Source organism: Lontra canadensis, unplaced genomic scaffold (assembly GCF_010015895.1).
Source record: "Lontra canadensis isolate GAN:19392208 unplaced genomic scaffold, GSC_riverotter_1.0 scaffold12, whole genome shotgun sequence".
Lineage (NCBI taxonomy): Eukaryota > Metazoa > Chordata > Mammalia > Carnivora > Mustelidae > Lontra > Lontra canadensis.
In genome coordinates, this window is record NW_022631006.1 from 19,053,227 (window position 1) to 19,078,512 (window position 25,286).

The 25,286-nt window shown below is 51.3% G+C and overlaps 1 protein-coding gene across 3 annotated transcripts; it reads left to right on the plus strand.

Annotated features, from left to right (window-relative positions):
* Nucleotides 1-8,281: 8,281 nt before the first annotated feature.
* RPAP1 (RNA polymerase II associated protein 1) lies at nucleotides 8,282-25,015 on the plus strand. Of its 3 annotated transcripts, XM_032856786.1 has the most exons (25): nucleotides 8,294-8,338; nucleotides 9,138-9,394; nucleotides 9,702-9,850; nucleotides 10,130-10,219; nucleotides 10,679-10,796; nucleotides 11,418-11,639; nucleotides 12,506-12,685; nucleotides 13,913-14,028; nucleotides 14,343-14,441; nucleotides 15,499-15,600; nucleotides 15,829-15,996; nucleotides 16,251-16,433; nucleotides 16,726-16,860; nucleotides 16,962-17,132; nucleotides 17,625-17,782; nucleotides 18,242-18,400; nucleotides 18,530-18,731; nucleotides 19,151-19,260; nucleotides 19,615-19,810; nucleotides 20,037-20,189; nucleotides 20,406-20,548; nucleotides 21,127-21,883; nucleotides 24,002-24,178; nucleotides 24,331-24,390; nucleotides 24,497-25,015. In XM_032856786.1, the coding sequence occupies exons 2-25, from the start codon at nucleotides 9,214-9,216 to the stop codon at nucleotides 24,644-24,646; spliced, it is 4,179 nt and encodes a 1,392-aa protein (XP_032712677.1). In that variant the 5' UTR covers nucleotides 8,294-8,338; nucleotides 9,138-9,213; the 3' UTR covers nucleotides 24,647-25,015. The 3 variants fall into 3 exon arrangements, with proteins under 3 accessions (XP_032712679.1, XP_032712677.1, XP_032712678.1); XM_032856788.1 differs by lacking the exon at nucleotides 9,138-9,394 and having other exon boundaries at nucleotides 8,282-8,338; XM_032856787.1 differs by lacking the exon at nucleotides 11,418-11,639.
* Nucleotides 25,016-25,286: the final 271 nt, after the last annotated feature.

Sequence of the window (25,286 nt, forward strand, 5' to 3'; positions counted from 1 at the left end):
GTCGCCGCCGTCGCCGCCGCCGCTGATTCATGTTCTTCTGCGAGCCGCCGCCTCCTCCCCAGCCCGCCCGCCCGCAAGCCTGAGCTCGTACCGCCCCCCCGCGGAGCCTCGAGCCGCTGGCTCCCAGCGCCTACCCTGCCACCGCCTGCCCGGCCGGCCCCCGCCCGCCGACCTCCCCAACCGCGGCGGGACCCCGGACCAGATTTCCCAGGGCCGACCAGAGCATCGGCCGGGTGCCCGGGTGGAGCACTCAGCCACGCCCCTCCTTTCCCTTAACACTCTCCAGCATCCTTTCAAACCCAGCACTCCAGATCTTGCTTTCAAATCTCGCTAAAACCTCTCGCACCCCAACTTTTGTCCAGGCTCTGATGCCAGAATCCCGTCCCCCATCTCAGGACATGAAGCATCTCAGCCCCCTAAATTCCCAACCGTCAGAGCCCCCGAAATCGTGACTCAAAGCTCCCCCCACTGGACTTACTAACACTCCTTCCTGCCTCTTTCTTGAGTCTTTCACCCAAAATTCCCTTATCCGTGCTCCATTTCCCACCCCTTTTCCTCCAGGATCTTGGGCCTCGGGTCTCCAGTTTTCCAAGATCTTTTTGGTAGTCCTCACGTTTTATATCTGACATCCCCACTGCTACACCACACAGGCCAAAGCCCCATGGTCGATATCTTTGGGGGTTGTCATTCTTCCTAGTTGCTACCTCTGCTTCTGCTCCCCACCCCCATCCCCTAGGACATGGTGTGAAAGTTGGCTGTGTCCTCACAGTATCCAATAAAACCTCAGCTATTATTAGCAGACCACCTTGCACATAGTAGGCATTCCATAAATAGACAGATGCCTGTTAAATTAATGAATAATTGCCTCAGAGTTTGGCCTGCCCCACAACCAGTAATCACAGGGGTGGCTGTGCCCAAAGACATCCTGTCAGGCAGATGCAGGGCGGGTTCCAAACGCAGCCTACCAAGTGTTTCCCCACCCCTAGCCCTTGCCTCTCTACCTGTCCCCTGAAACCTACTCCCCAGTGCCCTTTCCAGAAGTCCTGGGAAGGGAGGAGGAACGAGCTACTCAGCCCCCTGTTCCCCCACAGCCTCACTGGATCTTTCCAGGGATTCTCATGAGCAGCAGGGGCCTTCCTCTTCCTCCACTTGGCCCCGTCAGTGCATGCTTATTAATTATCCTAATGATAACAACAACAGCAGTGCCGGCGGCAGCCTCAGACCCAGCTCCAGGCGCCCTCAGGTGGCAACACCAGAAGAGACTCCAGAAGGGCTGTCAGACTTGGATGGCTGGGGCCTGAAGTCTCAGTGTAGCCTGGTGCTCTGCCAGTTTCCTTGGGTGCTGTGGGTGGGCTCCAGGACCCTTTCTTAAAGGAAAAGACTTGTTCTGTTCCAGAATCCACTGAGTCGGGTCAGGGCAGGCAGACGGCAGTCTGGGGCTGAAGCCAGGTGCACTGGGGCCCTATTTGCTACTGAGGCAAAGTGGCTGCCGCAGCTCTGCACTTGGGCACTCATCACCCCTTGGGGCCCTCTCCACATCTCTCCCCTCTCCAGGGGACTTCAAGTTTCCAGTGCAAGAAAGCCTTCTCCTATTGACTCTGGTTGACACTGGACTCTCTCCCAGAGGACGTTGAACGCAGAGCCCAAACCCAACCTTCCACTTCCCTTCTCCCCTCATTTCTTCCTTCCTTTCCTGAGCTCCAATGGGGAATCCAAGCCTGAGGATGACCCTTAGCTACCAGTCCAAATGGGCTTTTTGGACACGTGGATGCCACTGCTTTCTGCGCTCACAGCCTAGACAAATTCTTATCTCAGTGCAGGCCTCAGGCACATCACTCTTACCCTGGGGCGGCACGCTTTCCTGGTGGGGCCAGGAGCTCTGAGTCGGCTTTCTTTACCCCTGCTTTCGAGTCCTTCTCTATTCTTAGTATTTCTATTTGCAGGAGGAAGGGGAGACTGTGGGGTCCTGGTCTTGTGACTTTCTAGTTCCCACACAGAGTGCTTGCCTTCCTGAGCTGTAGCAACACATTCCTAACCTCTCTCTCTCTCTTTCTCAGCATGGTATAGGAACGTGCTTTAAGGGTATATGAGCAGGTGTGATTCTATGGAAGAAGTGTGTAGGTGGGTGAGAGGGTGTGCATTGTGATGTACGAGGGAGGGTGTGCATTTGTGCAAACTCTAAATGTGACTGACACTTTGTGGGTGGATGGGGAGAAAGTAAGTGTGTGTGTGTGTGTGTGTGTGTGTGTGACTGAAGGAGGTTGGCTGCCTGTGCAAATACATGCCTGCAAAATCTTCCTTCCTTTCATAAATGCATTGCTTCGAAGGGAACTAATCAAATTAACAGGAAATGTATTTGACAAAATGCAGGAGCAGCTGTCCCAGGAGTTCCTGTCCTCAGAACAGAACCAGAGCCAGCTATGATCTACCCCAAGGGAGTAAGAAGGGACCACAGTGGAGAGGAAGGGCCAGCAGCCCCTTATTGTGGATGGAGCTGAGCTGGGCCCTGGCATCTCCCTTCTTGGGTGAAGTAAGTACCTGCCCACTCTGCCTTTTACGATCCAGGCCTGCCCAAGGAGGCCAAGGATAGAGAGGAGACACAGACAAACCTGGAAAGATAAACCATCTGCCCAGTGGACCCGGGTGGCACAGTCAATTAAGTGTCTAACTCTTGACTTCCAGGTCAGGTCATGATCTCAGGGTCCTGAGATCCAACCCTAAGCCCCATGGTGGCCTCGAGCTGGACATGGAGCTTGTTTGAGATTCTCTCTTCCTCTCCCTCTGCCTCTCCCCACCCCATCTCTCTAAAACAAACAAACGAACACACAAACAAACAAAAAACCATCTGCCCATAGTAGCAGAATCCCCTGATGGCAATTTCCATCAGTCTCAGGAAGAAGCTGCTTCAGCTTTCCATTCAGGGAAGAGGAGGAATGGACCAAGAGGGAATCAAGGTGAGCCATGAGGTCAACATAGTCTTGCTGCCCTGTGAGCAAGGATCCATTCTTTCTGGACTACTTACTGGTTCAAGAGGCGAGTTGGGACATGCCGCATCCGGAATGGGCAGGCTGCAGACTGTTTCGCATCCCTTTAGAGAAAGCCAGGAGGCCACTCCTTCAGGGCTTGGAGGCAAACTGCCTGCTGGTGTGATGGCAGGGGCGCTGGGGATGGCCCTCATGCCTGCCGAACACTGCTTGCCTAAAATTCCTGAGTCCGAATCAGTGCAACGCCTTGCCCAAGTGAAGATGGAGTGGAAAGGTAAATCCCTAGAAAAGACAGAACTTCAATGTACAATCACTAAGGGACTTTCAAATGCTCAGACTTTTTTCCTAGAAGCAAACCAAGGAGGCTGGAAGAGAACAATAAGTTTGGGGTTTCTGAAACAGCACATGGGTCTGAACACATGAAAGAAAAAAATTGTCCTCTTCAAAATTTCACCTAGGGATGGCCCTGAGGGCCCTTGTCGCCTGGCAAAGGAAATATATGTGTGAGTGTGAGTGTTTGTTTGAAGGTCTTATATCTAGCTGTCTGTGTTTCCTTTTTTCACCCTTTTTACAGCCTGGCAAGTGATACTTTTCTGGTTCTATTTTTTTTTTTTTTACTTTTTTTTTTTTAAGTAGGCTCCACGCTGGATGTGGATCCCAACATGGAGCTTGAACTTGAGACCCTGAGATCATGACCTGAACTAAGATCAAGACTTGGATGCTTAATCGACTCAGCAGCCCCTAAAAAACTTTCTATTATGAAATATTTTAAACATAAACAGAAATAGAGAGGAAAGTATAATGAATCATTCTGCTTCAATGATTATCTTAGCTAATTGTCTTCTATTGTCCCATTTCTTGGTGTTTTCCTAGGCTTTTTATTTTTTTTTATTTATTAACATGTGTGTGTGTGAGAGAGAGAGAGAGAGAGAGATAAAGAGAGCGAGAGCACAGATGGGAGAGTGAGAGGGAGAAGCAGACTCTGCTGAACAGCGAGCCTGTTGTGGGACTCAGTTCCAGGACCCTGGGATCATGACCTGAGCCAAAGGCAGATGCTTAACTGACTAAGACACCGAGACGCCCCTTTCTAGAGTTTTTAAAAGCAAGTCTTAGGGGCACATGCATACACACACACACACACACACACACACACACACAAGAGGTGGGAGGGCCAGAAGAAGAGAAAGAGAATCTCAAGCGGGCTCCCTGATGATCCAGGCATGCTGGTTCATTAATTCCAACAAATGTAACCTGTTAATGTTAGATGTTAAGAACAGGGGAAATGGGGCACCTGGCTGGCTCAGTAGGTTGAGCTGTGATTCTTGATCTTGGGGTCCTGAGTTCAAGCCCCAAATCAGGCATAGAGCTCACTTTAAAAATTGACAAGAGATGGATGGATAAAGAAGATGTGGCATATATATATATATAATGGAATACTATGCAGCCATCAAAAAACCTCCAAAATCCTGCCATTTGCAACGACGTGGATGGAACTAGAGGGTATTATGCTAAATGAAATAAGTCAATCAGAGAAAGACAATTATCACATGATCTCCCTGATGTGAGGAATTTGAGAGGCAGGGCAGGGGGTTTGGGAGGAAGGGAAGGAAAAAAAACAAGATGGGACCAGGAAGGGAGACAAACCATAAGAGACTCTTAATCTCACAAAATAAACTGAGGGTTGCTGAGGGTGGGAGAGGAGGGATAGGGTGGCTGGGTGATGGACATCAGGGAGGGTATGTGCTATGGTGAGTGCTGTGAATTGTTTAAGCCTGATGATTCACAGACCTGCACCCCTGAAGCAAATAATACACTATATGTCAATAAAAATAAATAAATAAATAATAAAAAATAAGTGGGGGGGTGCCTGGCTGGTTCAGTCAGAAGAGTATATGACTCTTGATCTCAGGGTTGTGGGTTCAAGCCCCACTTTGGATGTAGACATTACTCAAATAAATAAACTTTTTTAAAGGATGGGAGGCAAGGCCAACCCTCTCAGGTCCCCTTGCTCTTTGGGAGCTTTGTACTCTATCATTCAATAAACTATATCCCCCCCCCCCAAAAAAATGGAGCACCTGGGTGGTTCAGTCAGTTAAGCATTTGCCTTTGGCTCAGGTCATGATCCCAGGGTTCTGGGATTGAGTGGCATCTGCCTCCCTGCTCAGCAGGAGTCTGCTTCTCCCTCTGTCTCTCCCCCGCCCTCCCCCCAACTTGTGCTCTCTCTCTCAAATAAATAAATAAAATCTTAAAAAAAAAAATGGGGGACACCTGGCTGGCTCAGTCAGTGGAGCTGGTGACTCTTGCTCTTAGGGCTGTGGCTTTGAGCCCCACGTTGGGTGTAGAGAGAGATTACTTAAAAATAAAATCTTTGGAGGTGCTTAGGTGGCTCAGTCAGCTGAGCATCTAACTCCTAATTTCGGCTCAGGTCATGAGCTCCAGTGGTGGGATTGAGCCCTGTGTCAGGCTCTGCTCTGGGCATGAGGCCTGCTTGGGATTTTCTCTCTCCTTTTCCCTCTCCCCCTCCGCTCCCCCTGCCCTTTATCAAAATAAATAAATAATCTTTTTAAGAAATGGGGAAACTATGTTTGGAGTAAATGGAAACTGTAATTTTCCTATAAATCTAAAACTATTTTAGGGGCTCCTGGCTGGCTCAGTCAGTGGAGCAAGTGATTCTTGATCTTGAGGTCATGAATTTGAGCTCCAGATTGGAGGACAGAGATTATATTTAAAAATAAGTAAATAAAGGGGCACCTGAGTGGTCAGTCACTTAAGCATCTCCCTTCAGCTCAGGTCATGATTGCGGGGTCATGGATCAAGCCCTTCATCAGGATCCCTGCTCAGAGGGGAGTCTGCTTCTCCCTCTCCCTCCTTCAGCTCCTCCCCCTGGCTCATGCTCTCTCTCTCTCAAATAAATTAATTAAATCCTAAAAATAAATAAATAAAATCTTAAAACTATTCCTCTTTCTTTCTTTCTTTTCTTTCTTTTTTTTTTTTTTTTTTTTTTGTCAGAGAGAAAGGTAGAAAGTGAGAGCATGAACAGGGGGAGCAGCAGGCAGAAGGAGAAGCAGGTTCCTCACTGAGCAAGGAGCCTGATGTAGGTCTCGATCCCAGGACACTGGGATCATGACCTGAGCCAAAGAGAGATGAATAACTGACTGAACCACCCAGGCATCCCTTAAAACTATCATAAAATAAAGTTTATTTTTCAAAAAAAAAACACATCCATAACCAATAATTTTTTTAATCCTTAATATAAAACCCAATTTGTGTTTAGTTCCCCCCAACAGTCTCAAAATAACATCTTCTTACATTAGGCTTATTTGAATCAAGATCCAAACAAGGACCATATATTTAACTGATAGTGTCTCATGTGTTTGTAAATCTGTAAAAGGTCCCCTTCTCTCTGGGACATGAAATTTATAGAAGACACTGGGTCATTTGTAGAATTTTCCACAATTTGGGTTTGGTTAATTGTATTCTTGTGTTATCATTTAACTTGTTCCTCTACCACACATATTTCCTGTAGACTAATAGAGCTAGATCCTTTACTAGATTCAAATTTAATTTCTGGCAGGAAGGTTTACTTGGGAAGTGTTTTATAACTTCCAGTTTCATCGGATCAGGAGCACACTATGTCCACTAGTCTCACTTTTAGTGATATTCATAAATTGGCAACCTGATCCATCATATATAAAATCCTCATCAACCTTTTACCTAATAGTTTTATCAGTCATTGATGATCATTGCCTGGAGCAATTATTTCATTAGTGGTTGCAAACAATGATTTTCTACTATCGTTCTTCCAGGATTTCTAGCTCCAGCTCCCCTCCCTTACTCCCCGTAATTCTGACCAGGTACCGTACTATTTTGGACCCCAAGGATGGCTAAAACCTAGTAGCTGAAATTTACTGCTGCAGAGACCATGAGAACTAAAGAAGGAGGCTATAGAATACCTGGAAACTTAGGAATGCAAATTCTTGGGTGCCTGGGTGGTTCAGTGGGTTAAGTCTCTCTCTGCCTTCGGCTCAGGTCATGATCCCAGGGTCCTGGGATCCAGCCCCTGTATCAGGCTCTCTGCTCAGCAGGGAGCCTATTTCCTTATCTCTCTCTCTGCCTGCCTCTCTGCCTACTTGTGATCTGTCTGTCAAATAAATAAATAAATTCTTAAAAAAAAAAAAAAAAAGAAATCCAAATTCTTGGATCCTGTCCAAGACCTACTGAATCAGAAACTCTTGAGGGTGAGGCCCAGTAGTCTGTTTTTAATAAGCCCCCAGGGTGATTCTCATGCCTGCTAAAGTTTGAGAACCAATGGACTAACACTGGCTGCACTAAGATGGTCTTCAGTCAAGCAATGATTTACTAGGATCCTAAATTCAAGGCAATATGCTGGATGCTGAGTCCTATGGATGCCAAAAAGAAGGCCTGGTGCCCCCAAGGAGCCCACATTCTATTCAAGAGAACAGCACATATACTTATGAAAGGTGACCCAGTAAGAGCTGATAACTGGCAATGCATTCCACACAAGCCGGCAAGTGGTATGGTGGAAGATTCCATGGAAAGTTCAGTGAATAGGCCTGGTTGGCAGAGATTTTAGGGTTCACTTGAGCTAGGCCTTAAAGGAAGGTAAAGACTATGGGGGTAGGAGGTGGGAGAGAAGAAAGGGAGAATTTCCAAGAAGAGACACTTGAATGAACAAAGGTGGGCTGCTCACGAAGGGGATCACCCCGTGGGCAATTCACCACCGCCATTCCTACAAGAGTTTCTTCATTAAGCCTCAACTTTCCTTTTACATGCTCACCTTCTTGCTCACCCTCCAAGGGAGGTCACCTTGGTGTGTGCAGGTTTCTGGGTGCTGCCCACGAGCTTAGGTGCTGGGTTTAGGATGGGATTATCCGGGCTGGTGAGTGCAGAGGGATGTCTGAAGTACACCTTGCCTCTGTCACGGGTATCGTATGTGCAAAAGGGCTTGTGCCTGCCGTACATCCAAAGGATGAGTGTTTTCAGTGTCAGCAGAGAGCCTACGTGGTGGGATATGGCAGGGATAGCCTAGTATCTTGGCGCTCAAGGGTTCCGAGTGCAGGGGCGCCTGGCTGGCTCATTCGTAAGAGCATGCGGCTCTCCATCACGGGGTGGAGCTAGGGTCCCACATAGAATGGATGTCGAGATCACTTAACTAAATAAACTTTTTTTTTAAAGGGGGTGTGTGTGTCCAAGCGCCAAGCTGGCAAACCCCAGAGTGGGTGGAGCCAGATCAGCGAGAGGCGTGGCTGGGGTGCGGGGCGGAAGCTCGAATCTGGCGGCGGCGGAAGCGCGGCCCTTGCGGGGCAAGATGGCGGCGCCCAGGCGGTCTTAGAGTAAGTAAGGGGCGACGCTGAAGGGACGGACTTCAGAGTTCCCCGGCTGAGGGCTGGCTACAGTGTATCCGGTTCCTTTGTGGGAGCCTCCCCGAGTGTCTTTGCTCTACGTTGGAGTGGCCGCGGCCTCTTTGGTGTGGAGATCCCGGCCAAGGCCCTCCATCCTCAGGCTGCATAAACTTGAGACTCGGTGATTTCTCTGTTGATGCGGGTGGTCCAGAAATGTCGGCGACCGCAGACCCCTAGGGGCAGGTGTCGGACCCGACAGTGTACAAGTCTTGTACTTCTTTGGTGAAATTTATTCCTAAGTGTTTTGCTCTTTTCGATGCGATTATAAATGACATTGTTTTTTAAATTTCATTTTTTGATTGTTCATTTTGCTGGTGTATAGGAATACAGATGTATTTTTATATGTTGATCTTTTATAGCCCAAGTGTTGGTTGGTTGGTTAGTTGGTTGGTTGGTTTAATAATTTGAACACCTTTAGGCCAGGCATAGTCTCTCTAGTTTGATACAGAATCATTATTCTCTATCTGCCTGGCTCCTGATGTTATTTTTCTTAGATTCCCTACAGTTGTTCCTGAGACTTTTTATCATCCACAGATTGTAAACAATCTTCAGTTGGCAGTAAATATTATTAGGCTGATGACTTCAAGGAGGGCTAAACAGGGAGGGGGTGGCAATAAGGTATGAATGAGAAGCAATGAGTTGATGTGAACCTAAGAAGTGTCTTTTCTGATGCACAATAAAGAGAGTCAGGGTTCGGTTGCAGAGGGCCCATCAACTTTATTGTTTGTAGGGTTGAATGAGAGGCAGTCCCCACACCAAAGCAGTGCTGGAAAGAACTGCAGGAGAGCAGCAGCTAGAGTGTCGAGATGCTGTCGAGACCAAAGCCAGGGGAGTCAGAGGTGGACCTGCTGCGCTTCCAGAGTCAGTTTCTTGCAACTGGTGCAGCTCCAGCAGTACAGCTGGTGAAGAAAGGAAGTAGGGGAGGTGGCAACACTAACCTGGACCAGCCTCTGCTGCAGGACCGTCGGGATGTGGTGACACTGGACAGTGAGTGGCTGTGGATGTGAGGCTGAGAAAGAGAGAGGGTGTGGCCTCAGGGTCCTCTCCCTCTCCCTGATGTGGCTGGATTTTTTCCCCATCATTATTTCAAACACTGCATAACCTCTGTTGCTGCAGCCCCATTTTACATATGAAGAAACTGAGGTTCACAGAGGTTAAATATCTTGCCCAGGGTGACACAGCTTGAGCCAGGACCCTACAGCAGCTGCCTTTCTTTCTTTGGTTTCCTCCTGCCCTCAGTCTCTTTCTGGGAAAGAATCACTATCCTCACATCCGGGGTTTTTTTCTTTCTCAGACCTCCCAGATTCGCCCCCAGCTTTGGTCCCTGCTCCCCCGAAGAGAGCTAGACCCAGCCCCGGCTGCCCCCTGCCTGAACATGAGGACCCCGAAGAGAGGCTGAACAGGCATGATCAGCACATCACTGCCGTCTTGACTAAGATTATTGTGCGTCTCACCCTGGTTGAGTGGGATGAGGCATCCTGGGGCAGTGAGGATATTGGGTGGGTATGGTGAGCCATATGAGTAGAGGGTGATTCAGAAAGGTGGGATTTTATCCCCCTGCAGTCAGTTTTGGGCTGCTTTAGAATCACTGTACCCAAAGAAGCAAGGTGTATTCGTAACTCCCTAGAGAGATTCCGAGTCATACAGAATTGGGGCTAGTGGGATAGTGTTCAGCCTGGGGAAATCTCAGTACCTTCACTACATTGTGCTTTGTTGCTGCAGGAACGAGATACAAGTTCAGTGGCGGTGAACCTGCCTATGCCCAGTGGTGTTGCTTTCCCTCCTGTGTTTCATCGCTCACAGGAGAGACAGGTAGGCAAGGTGCTTAGGTGGTGTTTAGGAGACATTAGGTGAGCCTCATAGTGCCTGTTCTTCAGGCAGATAATCTGAATAATGATAAGCAGTTTCTCTTGTTAAGGCAGCACCATGCTAAGTGCTTTATACACATTACTTAATCCTCATAACAACCCTGTAAGGTAGGTAACATCATCCCCATTTTTCAGATGAGGACACTGAGACCCTGAAAAGATAAGTAACTTGTCCAACACCACATATCTAATAGGTAGAGGAACCAGAAATCCAACCCAAATTTGACAGACTCAAGACCTGTCCTCCTGTAGAGCCCTGCTTTTTCTGAGGACTAGGGTTGTGATCCTTGGAGACTAAGCAAGTCGTTTTATCTCTTTGTTCCAGTGGCCTTAGTGTAAAGAGGTTGAGAAGAAAAGGGGGTAGTGAGCCATCAGTCTCCTGAGTTTTCTTCTTGCCCCATAGGGGAAGTCTGCAACATCTGGTAAGAGAAGCATCTTTGCCCAAGAAATTGCAGCAAAGAGAGCGTCTGAAACCAGTGTCTCACCAGTTAGAGAAGTGTCTACCCCGGATCCACCAGATGGTAAGCTGGGTTTGAAGAGACTTGGGCTTGGCCTTTTTGTAATACACAATCATAGAGTCACCTTAGGGTATAAGTCTACCCTGTGTCAAATATGAAGGCATATTTAGATGGCATTTGAGCCATCTAAAGAGAAAGCTGTCCATTATCCCCACTTACAGTACTGAGTACCAGTGGCTTGGGTCTACATCCGGATCTTAAGTGCAGGGGAAATGCAGGCCATTATTCGACCCTAGACGAAAGGAAGGAGACAGAGGTGTTTGTCAGAGACTGTAAAATAAAGATGTAAGCTGGAATTCCTATAATGATTTAATTAGCAAAAGAGCTGGGGGCAGGCTTCTGGAGGCAGACGGCTACCTGGACACCCAAGAAAAGAGTCATAAAGTAGGATGTTTCTTAGGGAAGTATCCCTCAGAAAGGGGAAAAATGAGTGGAGAGGTCTCCACCCAATCCAGCCTGTGTTTGCCTTACTGGGGGTGGGAGGGTGGGTAAAGGGATGTCTCTGCTCTGTACCTGGGAAATCTCTGGAGTCTCCTTCTGTCTCCAGGACTAATGGGGTTAGGAAAGAGGTCCAGAAGGCCCGGCTGGGGCAAGGCAGTGAAACCGATGGTACGCTTGTTCCAGGTGCTGCTTCCTGTGAGGCACTCACACCTTGGGAGCAGGGCTCCCAGCTTCACTGGGGCAGCCGTGGCTTCCAGGGACCCCATCTGGTCACCGGGAAGGGGCTCGGGAGCAAGAATGCTGAGCAAGAAGCCCAGACCATCCATGAAGAGAATATAGCAAAACTGCATGCCATGGCCCCTGAGGAGATCCTGCGGGAGCAGCAGCGGTTGCTGGCTCAGCTTGGTATGGCACGCCGGGCTTCCTGCCGGGCCGGGTCTCGGAAGGGACTACCACTCACTGATGAAGGCCTGCTGAGAGGGCCAGACCTTTTGCTGGGTATCTGAATGCATTATTTCGTTCTGTCCTCAAATAGGTCCTGGAAGGTAGGTAGTATACTAGTATATACTAGTATACTAGTCATTTACTTAGGGGAAAAACCCGAGCCTCAAAACTTGAAGAAATTCTCTCCTGGTCACATGACTGGTAAGGAGCACAGACGAGATGTAAACCCGGGTGTCTCGGGTCTGACAGGCCCTGCTCTAAACCACTATATTGTGTATGCTGTACTACTCTAGGATACGTATGCTGTGTGATAGCTGCGCCATCTCTAGCACAGCTGTGACATGTTCATGGTTTCTGTTCACCCCCACAGTACCACTTGTACTTTGGGCTTGTCCCAAACTGTATACTTAGTGCCTTCATAGGACATACATAGATTAGGTTCCAGTAAATACTTGTGTGTAAATAAATTAGCTGAAAGCAAGAGAAATGGTTCCCTGAAATGCCTTCTCTTGGGCCCTAATCAGCATTCATTCATTTATTCCACAGCCACTCCCCTTGAGCCTCTGACCTGGGGCCAAGCACAGGGGCGGGCAGGAACCTGGGTGGGCCAGAGGACTGAGAAGAATGGACAGAAGGGTGGGTGGGTAGGTCCTAGTGACAGGTACGGGTCATTGAGGTCCCAGGAGAACCCAGGGGGCTCAGGCCAGGTGTGGGAAGGGGCTTGTCCTGGCCTTTGCACCGGCAGACAAGCAGTGTTCAGCAGGTTTCAGGTCTACAGGAGCCTGGGGAGGATCTGTCACCACTCACTCTCCCATCCTTTCCTCTAGATCCCAGCTTGGTTGCCTTCCTGAGGTCTCCCAGCCACACCCAGGAGCAAGCAGGAGAGAAGACCACAGAGGAGCAGAGGCCAGGAGGACACTCTGTTGAGGTCACTGGAGAGGAACCCATTGTGCCAACTTTTGCAAGTGAGCCCAGGCAGGAAGATGATCTGGATCCAGGAGCCCCAGGTTTGGACAAAAGGGGACATCTTTGGGGGAGTAAAAGTAGAGGAAAGTATCCCTTCTTCTAGGCCTGGCAGATGGGAAAAGAGAATCTTCTCTGTCCTTGCACATCTAACATTAATCTTCATTATTGTCTGGAAATCAGTCTTTATTTGTTGAAATGTATGTTTTTCCTTCCTGTGCTTCCTGTTTTCTTGTCCTGTTACTGCTCCTTCTCTCCCTCCCCCAGTAAGTGGCAGCAGGATGTGACGGCTGAACCCTCCCCCAGCAGATCATCTCCACCCACCTTTATGGGAACCACCCCAGCTCTGGCTTTGTCCACCCCACGGTTTTCTGCCTCCATTGTCCGTGCTGAGGGGGGAGACGGCAGGGCCCGGTCAATGGAGAAGAGGCTGACGTAGGTCTTACGAACATGCCAGACCTAAAGCAGAGAGGCCAGTGGGAGCACTCATTTCGCAGGACCTGGATTATTTTATTAGTGATTAACAAAAGAAGAAATTAGATTATGAAAGCCAGGAAGCTGCTGCCACTCAGTGAGCTCCAGGCCAGCTGAGCAGGTCAGGTGAGGGTTGGGGGAGAAAAAGGAGGGTTTCCCAGATGTGTGTTTCTGTATCTTGCCCCACAGAAGCAGGGTCGCTACCCCTCAATGCCCCACTCCCCTGCTTCTTTAGAAGGTCAGTACTGGGGTGCCTGCGTGGCTCAGTGGGTTAAAGCCTCTGCCTTCAGCTCAGGTCATGATGCCAGGGTCCTTGGATCGAGCCCCGCATCGGGCTCTCTGCTCAGCAGGAAGCCTGCTTCCTCCTCTCTCTCTGCCTGCCTCTCTGCCTACCTATGATCTCTGTCAAATAAATGAATTTAAAAAAAAAAAAAAAAGGTCAGTACTAGGCAGTAGAGAACTGTGTTTTCCTTGATATATATGGTCCTCCCTTCCTCCTTTGCTCCCTCTCTCTCCTCTTCTTTACCTTCTTCTCTTTCTCTTGCCCCTCCCAGCAAGTACTTGGGGTCAACAAAGGGTAGAGCCCAGGCCTGGGTGTGTTCTGCCATATCTGAGATAATTGCCCAATTCCTAGGAGTTCCAGCCCCTGGGCTGTGCCACTTAACTCTAGTTAAAGGCAGTGGCTGCCACACCCTTGGGCAGAGGTAGGTGTGGCAGCTGCGGGGTAATGGCTGGGACCCCAGGGGATCAGTGAGCTGAGCTCCTTAGGGAATATCACTCCACTTCTATCTTCCTAGCTCTGGCCCTGCCTGTGACCCCCAACAAAGAATGGGTGCACATGGACACCGTGGAGCTGGAGAAGCTGCACTGGACCCAGGATCTGCCTCCGCTCCGAAAGAAGCAGACACAGGAAGTGAGGAGGGCCGGCCAGCCTACGAGGCGGGGAGCAGGCTGGGAGTGGCCATGGAAGCCCTACCCATTGGGACCATTTCCCCCATGCTCTTGCACCCAAACTCAGGCCCTTTTCCAAATCCCTGGAGCTTGAGGAACATGTCTCCTTTGTAGTCCTCCTCCTCTCCCATCACCCTGCCTGTCCCCTAGTGTCAAGGGAGTCCTGTTTCCACTCAAGGGTAGAGTCAGGACCCGAGGCCTGGGATGAAAGGTGAGGAGTGGGTGTAGGGAAGTTGCTGTGTCCCCAGCCTACTGTCTTCTTTCTCTTCCCATTAGAGGATGCAAGCCCGATTTAATCTTCAGGGAGAGCTCCTGGCCCCCGACGTGGACCTGCCCACCCATCTGGGACTACACCACCATGGAGAAGAGGCAGAGGTGATACATGGGCCCAGGGAGGACTGGGAAGCTCTCAGCAAGTGCCTTTATCTGCCGTATGGAAGAGGACCTCTGGTCACTTGCCTTGAGCCTTCTCTGTAGCCTGTTCCATTTCATGGCCTTGCTGTCCATAGGTTCTTAAGCTCAAAATGTTTCTCCTCTTCCCTTCACATTCGTTCTTGCCCAAACTTGCCAGTTTTATGTCTGTCACCTCCCCTGGTGCTTTCTACAGAAGAGGCTTGCTCCCTCTTACCTGTTCGGTCGCCATGTCTTCCCATCCAGCCCTCACAGGGCAGCCATACTGATTCCCTCTGGGCCAACCCAGGCCACACCTCGCCTTGGAACGTTTCCTGGCTCCCTTCTGACCACGGTATAGTATAGTCTTGGCTCGTTAGCCTGGTGAGGCAGCCCTTCGACAGTGTCTCCCTGCTGACCCTCTAGCTCTGCCTTCTCACTCCCGCCTCACCACTGTGGTGCTCTCTCCCCCGCAAACAGGATGTGCTCAGGGACCTCCAGGCTCAGGGCTCCGGGCAATGGAAGCTCCCTCTACCCACTGAGACAACATCACTTTTCCACATTCCGCCCCCCGCTGTTTTTTTTTTTTTTAAGACTTTATTCATTCATTTGACAGACAGATCACAAGTAGGCAGAGAGAGAGGAGGAAGCTGGCTCCCCGCTGAGCAGAGAGTCCGATGCGGGGCTCGATCCCAGGACTCCGGGATCATGATCTGAGCCAAAGGCAGAGGCTTTAACCCACTGAGCCACCCAGGCGCCCCCACATCCCCCCTTTCTCTCTCTCCTATTCTCTTGTTGCAAGTTAAACACAGATTGCTGCATTTCTCCCTGTCTGCCTTATGCCGTGGTTACTTATGTGCAAGTCTTACCTTCTTTACCAGTTTCTCTCCATGGAGAGAAGAGGCAAGAGATAACCACTTACTTAACTTTTTCTTCCCCTTGACAACTAACGCAGTGCCTGGGAATATCGGGGTTTCTGTTTATTGGTTGGGGGTTGCTGCCCCGTGGGTTGGCTTCTTCTGACATCTTGTCCCTGCCGCAGAGAGCAGGGTACTCCCTGCAGGAGCTCTTCCACCTGACGCGCAGCCAGGTGTCCCAGCAGAGAGCATTAGCGCTGCACGTGTTGGCCCAGGTCATCGGCAGGGTGAGTGGACTGCCCGCCCGGTCCTGCCTGCCCCCATGCCTCGCCCCCTATCCCGACCCCAGACTGCCCCACCTCCTTTTCATTCGACCTCAGGAGCCCATATAGCAGCTCTCCTTGGGACAGACTGGGAATGGGACAAACCCAGGGTCATCGGTGGGCAAGTGTAGGGCTTAGGACAAAGACTCTATGACGTCAGCATCTTCAGCCAGGTTTTCCCCTGTCCCCCAGGCCCAGGCTGGTGAGTTCGGGGACCGGCTAGTGGGCAGTGTCCTGCGCCTCCTTTTGGATGCTGGTTTCCTCTTCCTGCTGCGCTTCTCCCTGGATGACAGAGTGGATGGGGTCATTGCAGCTGCAGTCCAGGCTCTTCGGGCTCTGCTGGTGGCTCCTGGAGATGAGGTACACAGGGATAGACACAGAGCTTGGAGGCATCAGGGTCCCTACCCCCTGCTCCTGTGCACACCCTCACTGCAAAGGCTTTGCCCAGCAGAGCAGAGACGGGGATGGCAGCAGCACTGTCTTCTCCTAAGAGCCCCTACACCCAACAGCCTTGTTTTCTTTTCTTAGTGCAAGGCTTCTGCTGACTACTCCTAGGCCATTTTGGGGCCTGACTCCTTCCTCTTCTTCCCACCCCCTTCTCTTCCCTATGGCAGGAGCTCCTTGACAGCACCTTCTCCTGGTACCGTGGAGCTTTGGTGTTCCCTCTGATGCCCAGCCAGGAAGACGAGGATGATGAGGATGAAGATGAAGAGCCTCCAGCGGAGAAAGTAAAAAGGAAGAGCCCTGAGCAAGGAAACCGGCCTCCATCTGACCTGGCTCGACATGATGTCATCAAGGTAAAGATGCTGGGCAGCTGCACCTGTCCCCCAACCTTGAGGGCGAGCACGTGTTTTGGGGATGGGGGTTGGTGCAGAAAGAGAGAATCCAAGCAGGTTCCATGACCAGAGGAGAGCCCAACATGGGGCTCGATCCCACAACCCTGAGTTCATGACCTGAAGTCAAGAGTTGGACACTCAACAGACTGCTCCACATCAGCGCCCCCACAGGGCAAGCACATCTTGGGCAAGAACGGTCACTGGGGCTTGGGGCCCAGCTGTGTGTGGCACTGGGTTTATCTCTGATCACCAGGGGCTTCTGGCTACCAACCTGCTGCCTCGGCTGCGCTACTTGCTAGAGGTCACCTGCCCAGCACCTTCTGTGGTCCTTGACATCCTAGCTGTGCTCATCCGTCTGGCCCGGCATTCCCTGGAGTCAGCCACAAGGGTGAGAAAGAGGAGAGGAGATGGGGAATGGGCAAAGAGCCTAGCTGGGCCTAGGCCTGACCCTCAGCCTCCCTGCCTCCCTTTTCTTCCTGTTCTCCACAGGTCCTAGAGTGCCCTCGGCTAGTAGAGACCATCGTTCGGGAGTTCCTGCCCACCAGCTGGTCCCCCATGGGAGCGGGGCCTGCCCCCAGCCTACACAGAGTGCCCTGTGCCGCTGCCATGAAACTGCTTCGTGTCCTGGCCTCGGCTGGTAGGAACATCGCTGCCCGACTGGTGAGCAGGACGAAGGTCCAGAGATGAAGGGCTGATGACAGGGCTGGGCTGGGGGCTAAGCATGGCCTCTGGGCTCTGGGTAACTGGCTCATGCTATCTTCTTCTTCACCTCTGATCCAGTTGCTCTGAAATGCAACAGGAACCACCAGCCGGAAACCTAGTCACTTGGAATCTAGTGTATTCTCTAGGCCCACTGTATTTTCGTTACCTAAAGAGCTCCCTCTTCCCTGACCAGGAGAGCCACGTAGAGATGGGCAGCCATCACCCATAGCCAAGTCACCCTAGAAAAGGTGTCTAGCAAGTGCTTGCTAGAAAGAAGGAGGGGAGGGAGGGATGGCTGAGGTAGTTTCATCCTGGCCCAGAGCGAAGACCCCGTGGCACAAGAGGGGCCTGGAACAGGGCTGAATTGAGCCCATCGCCATAGCAAGAGAACCTGAGGCCGCTTGGGCCCGCAGCTGAATGGGATGCCAGACTCTGCCCTCTCGCCCTCAGCTGAGCAGCTTTGATCTCCGGAGCCGCCTGAGCCGCTTTCTAGCAGAGGCTCCCCAGGAAATGGCCTTGCCCCCAGAGGAAGCTGAGGCGCTGAACAGCGAGGCCTTCCGTCTATGGGCTGTGGCTGCCTCCTATGGCCAAGGTGCTGACCTTTACAGGTGAGGAGAGATGGGAGGAGGCTCCCTTGTAGACCCCTCCAGTTGTGCACTCGGGCCTAATCTGATGGCCCAGCCTTGCTCAATGAGTCCAGCTCAGAGGGACGCTGAGAATGAGGAGGGGATTCTGGGAGGAACGAAGGAAGCCTGGGGGCCAGGACTAGCCAGGGGACAGTAGAACAAAGCTGAGGTAACCACATTCTGTACATGACAGCCTCAGTAGCTTGGTGAAATCCGATTTAAATCCCCTGTGGGAGGAAGCCTGGAAGATCTACCTCTTTCCCTTCAGCCCCCAGCTTGCCTTCCCTCTGAAGCCTTCCACGAGTACCCAGCTCTGGGGCCTCTGCCTCCGGAACCGCCTTAACCAGCCTGCAGATCCCTGGGGGAGCGCCCTGCCTTGTGTCTCCTGTTTCCCCATGCAGGGTCTTCATACACTGACGGATAGTAACTGTTCTCTCCCAGGGAGCTGTACCCAGTGCTGATGCGGGCCCTGCAGGCTGTGCCAGAGGAGCTCAGCACACAGCCCGCTCGGCCCTTGTCCATGCAGCGGATAGCGTCCTTGCTCACTCTCCTTGCCCAGCTGACCCTGGCCACCAGCAACACCGCCCCTGAACCCAGCAGGTGGGTTATAGATAGCTCTGAGCTCCAGAATGGGGAGAAGCACTCCTTCAGAGGGAGAGGGTGGGTAGAGCTTATGGGGGCCTCGCAGCATCCAGACCTTCACTGTGACCCCTTTTGGCACTCCTGTAGTGACAGTGCTGGGGCCAGTGTGTCGGCCACCCCTTCCTCGATCACTTGGACACAGGTGTCCGGGCTCCAGCCTCTTGTGGAGCCCTGTCTAAGACAGACCTTGAAGTTGCTGCCCAGACCTGAGATGTGGCAGGCCCTGGGCCCAGTGCCCACGGCCTGCCTGCTCTTCATAGATGCACACTACCAGGCCTGGAGCCAGCAGGTGAGTGTGGCCTGCCAGCCTTCCTCTGTGCCCTGAATGCCTGCCTCTGTCTTTACACACCATCCTCCATCTCCCTCTGTTTCCACCTCTCCACCCCTACTTCCCCATTCCGCTTTTTCCTGCTCTCCATGTTTTTCCTCCCACCTTTCTTCCTTTTTCCCCCTCCACGTCCATTGGAGCTGCAAAGGAGCTGTGTTGGTGGGGATCAGAGACCCCCAAGCAGCAGCTCTGTCTCCCTGGAGGAAGACAGTGGGTGTTGGGACAACCTCGGGGTCTTTTCTCTCCAGAGGGTCAGAAGGCAGAAGCCTCCAAACACTTGACTCTTGGGCTCTTAGAGTAATCGGCTTGGCCTGGGGACCCAGGGTCTAGGAGAATGGGTGTCTTGGGCTCTTAGCTCAGTGAGCTCCTTGGTCCCCCAGCCAAACCTGTGCCCAGGGGATTGGCTACAGGATATGGAGCGCCTGTCAGAGAGCCTGCTGTTACCCTTGCTGCGCACACCCACTCTGGGCAGCCTGTGGGATTCTCTTGGGTATGTACTGTATGTGGGGGTGGAGGTTGGGAAGTGGGGGTAGGGGGGAGGATTATGTACTTTTGGGTATGTACTTTGGTGGGGGGTGTGGTTGGGAAGTGGGATCAGCGGGGAGGAGGCAGCTTCTTTCCCTGTGGGATTCCTGGGTCTAGCTCCCTCATCCATCCCAAATAGAACCTCTCAGACAGAGGAAACCTGACTCCCTAGCAGGCAGCACTTGAGGGCTCTGAGGAGTGTGGGTACAGGTCCACATAGCCAGGTTCCTGCTGGCCTTGGTGGCATACCAAGCAGCTCTTTTCTGGCCTGGCACACATCAGGCCAGAGCCCCTCTCAGCTCCTTCATTCTGCCTCCAGGAGCTGCTCCCCTCTCTGCAACCCGCAGTTCTGTGTTCGGGCCCCTGAAGGTCTCCCCAGCCTTGTGTCACTGGGCAGCACAGGAGGCCGCCTCTCTCTCAGTTTGGCTGGCTCAGCCTCACCGTTCCCGTTCCTCACTGCCCTTCTCTGTCTTTTCAACACCTTGACCCGGATCCACAAGGGGCTGTGTGACCAGGTGAGACCTAGGCGCCTGGTTCGGGGTCAGGCGGTGGGGTGAGGGACATGGAGTGGCTATACGGGAAGAGTCATAACAAAAGTTACCACTGGGGGAAGGGAGGTCTCTCCTGCCAGCCCCCATTTCTGTGAGTTTGTCTGGGAAGGGGGCAGCCACCTGAGGAACCCCTATGCCCTTTGAAAGATCAAAGTTCCCTTCAGAATTGAACAAGTTTGCTTTCCTTCAGCTGGCTGCCATATTGGCCACCCCGGGACTCCAGAACTACTTCCTCCAGTGTTTAGCTCCCATGGCCGCCCCACACCTCACGCCCTTCTCTGCGTGGGCCTTGCGCCATGAGTACCACCTGCAGTACCTGGCACTCATCCTGGCGCAGAAAGCGGTAGGTACAGCCCAATCCCCCGTACCGCTGTCCTTCCCCCACCTCCCATTAACCACCACCCCTCCCCACCTTCTTCGGAGCCTGTGCTGCTTCTGGTAGTCCATGCACAGCCTCCTCTGCTCTAGACATGCCTAGGATCTGGGCAGCTACCCTCTGTGCACGTGTCCTCACATCTCTCTGTTCTGTCCCTCTCATATCCTGCTTCTCTGTTCGTAGGCAACAGTCCAGCCAGATCTGGCCATCAACACCGCCCTCCATCACAGTATGGTCTTGGCCTTGCTGAGCCGACTGCTGCCCGGAAGTGAGCACCTTGCCCATGAGCTCCTGCTGAGCTGTGTATTCCGTCTGGAGTTCCTCCCGTGAGTCCAGGCTTGGTGACATCAACTCGGCCCTTTGAGAGGCTGCTGTGGGTGTTGATGAAGCAGCCCTGAACATGGAGCCAGGGGCCCTGGGTTTAATCCCCTTTCTTCCGTGGATTGTGCTCTCCGTGTCAGAGCTTCTGTTTCTCATCAGTAAAGTGGGATGAAGATACCCACGCTAGAGAATAACAGTGAAATTCCCCTATGACCGCTCAGCTAAGAAGTGGCGTATAAACTAGCTGTACACACGTAACAGCTAATGGGGACTGAGTGCTTACTCTGTACCTGGCCACTTCTTAAGTACTTCTCTTGTGTTTTCCCTGTACTATGAGATAGGTACTGTTATCCCCATTTTACTGTGAGGAAACTGAGGCACAGAGAAGCCCCGTTAGCCTGTCCCTAGGCAGTGGACTCTGATGCCCACCCTCTTAATTACTACATGCACTACATAGAAAGTGATTAGGGAACAGGAAAGAGCAGGATTGACCTGGAACCTCTGGGAAGCCCTGGAGAGCTGGCATGGTGTCCAGAGCACTGTGGTTCGAGTGGTCACTTTGGGCTTTTGGGTTCTGTTGCAGGGAAAGAGCATCAGGGGGTCTGGAGGCAGCCGACTTCTCTGACCGGCTGTCCTTAGGGAACAGCAAGGACTCAGGGTGTGGGCGAGGCGCTCTGCTGGCTCAGGCCTGCCAGGACCTCCCCAGCATCCGCAGCTGCTACCTGACCCACTGCTCACTGGCCCGAGCCAGCCTGCTAGCCTCGCAGGCCTCATACCGAGGGGAGCTGCAGCGAGTCCCCGGCCTGCTGCTCCCTGTGCCAAAGGAGCCACTGCTGCCCACCGACTGGCCTTTCCTGCCACTGATCCACCTCTACCACCAGGCCGCAGACACTTCCCTGGGGCTCCCTCCTGCTGACACTATAGGCACAGCTCTGCGGGCTCTGCAGTGGGTGCTGGTCCTGGAGAGCTGGCGCCCTCAGGCCCTCTGGGCCGTGCCTCCCGCCGCCCGCCTGGCACGGCTCATGTGTGTGTTCCTCGTGGACAGTGAACTATTCCGGGAGACCCCAGTACAACATCTGGTGGCCGCGCTCCTGGCCCGGCTCTGCCAGCCTCAAGTTCTGCTGGACCTCAAGCTGGATTGCCCACTTCCCGGCCTGGCGTCTTTCCCTGACCTCTATGCCAGCTTCCTGGAGCACTTTGAGGCTGTCTCTTACGGGGACCACCTCTTTGGAGCCCTGGTTCTCCTTCCCCTGCAGCGCCGGTTCAGCGTCACTCTGCGCCTTGCCCTCTTTGGGGAGCATGTGGGAGCCTTGCGAGCTCTGGGCCTGCCTCTGACCCAGGTACTTTCTCAGGCCAGAAGAACCTGTTGTGGCCTTCCTGTGCTGGGCCTGGGAGGGAGTCCTGAGCAGTGGGGAACTTTGATGGTCCTCAGGTTCCTTACCTTCTGGGGGATTTTGACAAGATTAACAGAATCATGAAAAGGCTTTAACAGGGTATCTGGCATATAGGATGTATTGGTTATTATTAGCAAGCCACAACTCATTACTCAGTGCTACAGTCTAGATGAGAGACATAGTAAAACCTAACAGAGTTCTAAGTTATTCACATTTTAGATGTTAGGTCAGGATTCAGGAAAGGAAAAGATCAAAGTGGGCTTCCCATAAGGAGAAAGCTTTGGGGAAGAAGCAGGGATTGACTTGGGTACTGAAGGATGGGTAGAATTTTATGTTGGGGATAAGGACAGTATGTCCCTAGTGGAACACCATCAGCAAAAGCTCAGAGGCAGGAAAGAATATAACAGGGTGGGAAGGAGAAGGAGCCAGATTTCAGTTTAGGAACTTGTTGAGAACAAGCCTAATAAAGTCTTAGAGAGCCTCAAAAATCAAGCTAAATGGTTAAACTTATATAAGCTGTAGAGAGTTAACTTTCTTAAGGTTTGGGTTTTTTTTTTTCTTTATAACTTATTCTGGTAAACTTAAAATATAAATATTTTAATAAATACATTTAACATGTATATAAAATAAGTCTTTTATATAAAGGACTAAAGAGAAAACTTAAAAAATTTTTTTAAAGATTTTTATTTATTTGAGAGAGAGATTACAAGTAGGCAGAGAGGCAGGCAGAGAGAGAGAGAGGAGGAAGCAGGCTCCCTGCTGAGCAGAGAGCCCAATGCAGGGCTCCATCCCAGGACCCTGGGATCACCACCTGAGCCAAAGGCAGAGCCTCAACCCACTGGCGCCTGAGCCACCCAGGCGCCCCCACTTCTCCCTCTGCCCTTCCCAGTGACAGTGGTTTTCTAGTTTTTTGCTATTTGAAGTAACACTATGATAAACACCACTGGATATAAACTTTATCTCTTTCTCTCATAATCGTGTCTTTTTTTTTTTTTTTTTTGTAAGATTTTATTTATTTATTTGTCAGAGCACAAGCAGGGGGAGCCAGAGAGGGAGAAGCAGACTCCCCACTGAGCAAGGAGCAAGGAGCCTGATGTGGGACTTGATCCCAGGACCCTAGGATCATGACCTGAGCTGAAGGCAGACACTTAACCAACTGAGCCATCCAGGCATCCCTCCTTTTTTTTTTTTTTTAGATTTTATTCTTTTTTTTTTTTTTAAACATTTTATTCATTTATTTGACAGAGAGAGATCACAAATAGGCAGAGAGGCAGGCAGAGAGAGAGGAGGAAGCAGGCTCTCCACAGAGCAGAGAGCCCGATGTGGGGCTTGATCCCAGGACTCTGGGATCATGACCTGAGCGGAAGGCAGAGGCCCTAACCCACTGAGCCACCCAGGCGCCCTGAGATTTTATTCTTTAAAATAATCTCTTCACCCAGTGTAGGGCTCAAACTTACAACCCCAAGATCAAGCGTTGCATGCTGTACTGAGTGAGCCACCCAGGTGCCCCTCTCATAATCATTTCTGCACGGAATTGAGAGTGATTTTTTTTAGAGAGTTACTGGTCCAAAGAAAAGGAACTTTAGAGGGGCACCTGGGTGGCTCAGTGGGTTAAAGCCTCTGCCTTCGGCTCAGGTCATGATCCCAGGGTCCTGGGATCAAGCCCCACATCGGGTTCTCTGCTCGGCAGGGAGCCTGCTTCCTCCTCTCTCTGCCTGCCTCTCTGCCCACTTGTGATCTCTGTCAAATAAATAAATAAAATCTTAAAAAAGAAAAAAAAAGAACTTTAGAAAGGTTTCATAATATAATTGAGCAGTTGAATGTGACATTTTGAAAGTTTAATTTTAAGCAGATTAAACAAGTAGTGGTAGGCAGTAGAAATTTACTACTACTTCCCAATTTCCCAGTTTTCCCTGCTTCCCAGTTCTTTAGTCTTTAACCTCAGTTCTTACGATAGACAGGAATGGATGTCTGTCCAGGACCTTATCTCTGCCTCACGATTTGGCTCAGGTGACCATCAGGCCTCCACCCTGTTGTCAGCATGTCTCATTCCCCCTGTCACAGCTGCCTGTGTCCTTGGAGTGCTATACAGAGCCTCCCGAAGACAACCTGGCCCTCCTTCAGCTCTACTTCTGGGCTCTGGTTACCGGTGCCCTCTGTCCACGTTGGTGCCCTGTGCTCTATGCTGTGGCCGTGGCCCATGTCAACAGCTTCATCTTCTCCCAGGACCCCAAGAGCTCAGTAAGTTACATCCCCATCACCAGAGGGTGGAAGAGAGACTGCAACTGAGCTGCCTCTGGGTCAGCTGGGGAAGAGATGAGGGTTGGATAAGGGCAATGATGGGTGTCAGCCCTGGGCCCAGTGCCATCTCTCCCTCCCTGTTCTGCCTCTAGGAGGAGGTCAAAGCTGCCCGCAGAAGCCTGCTGCAGAAAACTTGGCTGCTGGCAGATGAGGTAGGACGGGGCGCATCCTGGATGGGGGGAAATAGTAGGTCTTGGGCGACAGAGATCTCAACAGGATCTTAGTAGCTACTTCATAAAATTTCTTCCCTTTTTGCAGGGTCTCCGGCAGCACCTTCTCCACTATAAGTTCCCTAATTCTGCCCTCCCAGAAGGCTTTGAGCTCTATCCCCAGTTGCCCCCTCTGCGTCAGCAGTACCTCCAGCGACTGACCTCAGGGACGCTCGAAAATGGGGTATCCAAGGCCTAGTACAGTTGCTACAGATGGGGACTTGGATACATTCTCCTGGGGTTCACCAACACGTGCCTGGCCAGACAAAAGGATTCTGTGTCCTTATGGGTACACAAGAGACAAAGGAACAGAAGGCTTGCCTTCCTGGAAGCAGGCCATTGGAGCTTTTTTGGAGCAGGGTGAGCCCTACCATTATATACTGATGTATGAAGCTCAGGATCTGGGGCTTCTGAGGGTCTGTACTGGGAGTGAAGGGTGACTTAACTATTTAACCCTCTTTTGGGGACAAGGAAAACTATGGACATCTCTCCTTCCCCTGCCCCAGACCAGGATATATGAATGCTGTAGATGTGTACTGAAATAAAAAATTTTTGTATCTCCTAGGAATCTGATTTGGATTAATTTCAGACATGGTAGTTCAGGATTGGTATGGAGGGATGGACTGTCCCAGGGGAGAAGCAGGACTTCTGTGAGAGATGGGGAAGTAAAAACTAAGTCCACATCTGGGACAACTAATGCGGGTCCCAGTTCTGGAGGTAAGCCAGGCCAGAGCAATTCTCTTAGGAAGGGGTACTACCTTTTTTTTTTTTTTTTTTTTTTAAATTTGACAGAGAGACACAGCAAGAGGGGACACAAGCAGTGGGGAGTGGGAGGGAGA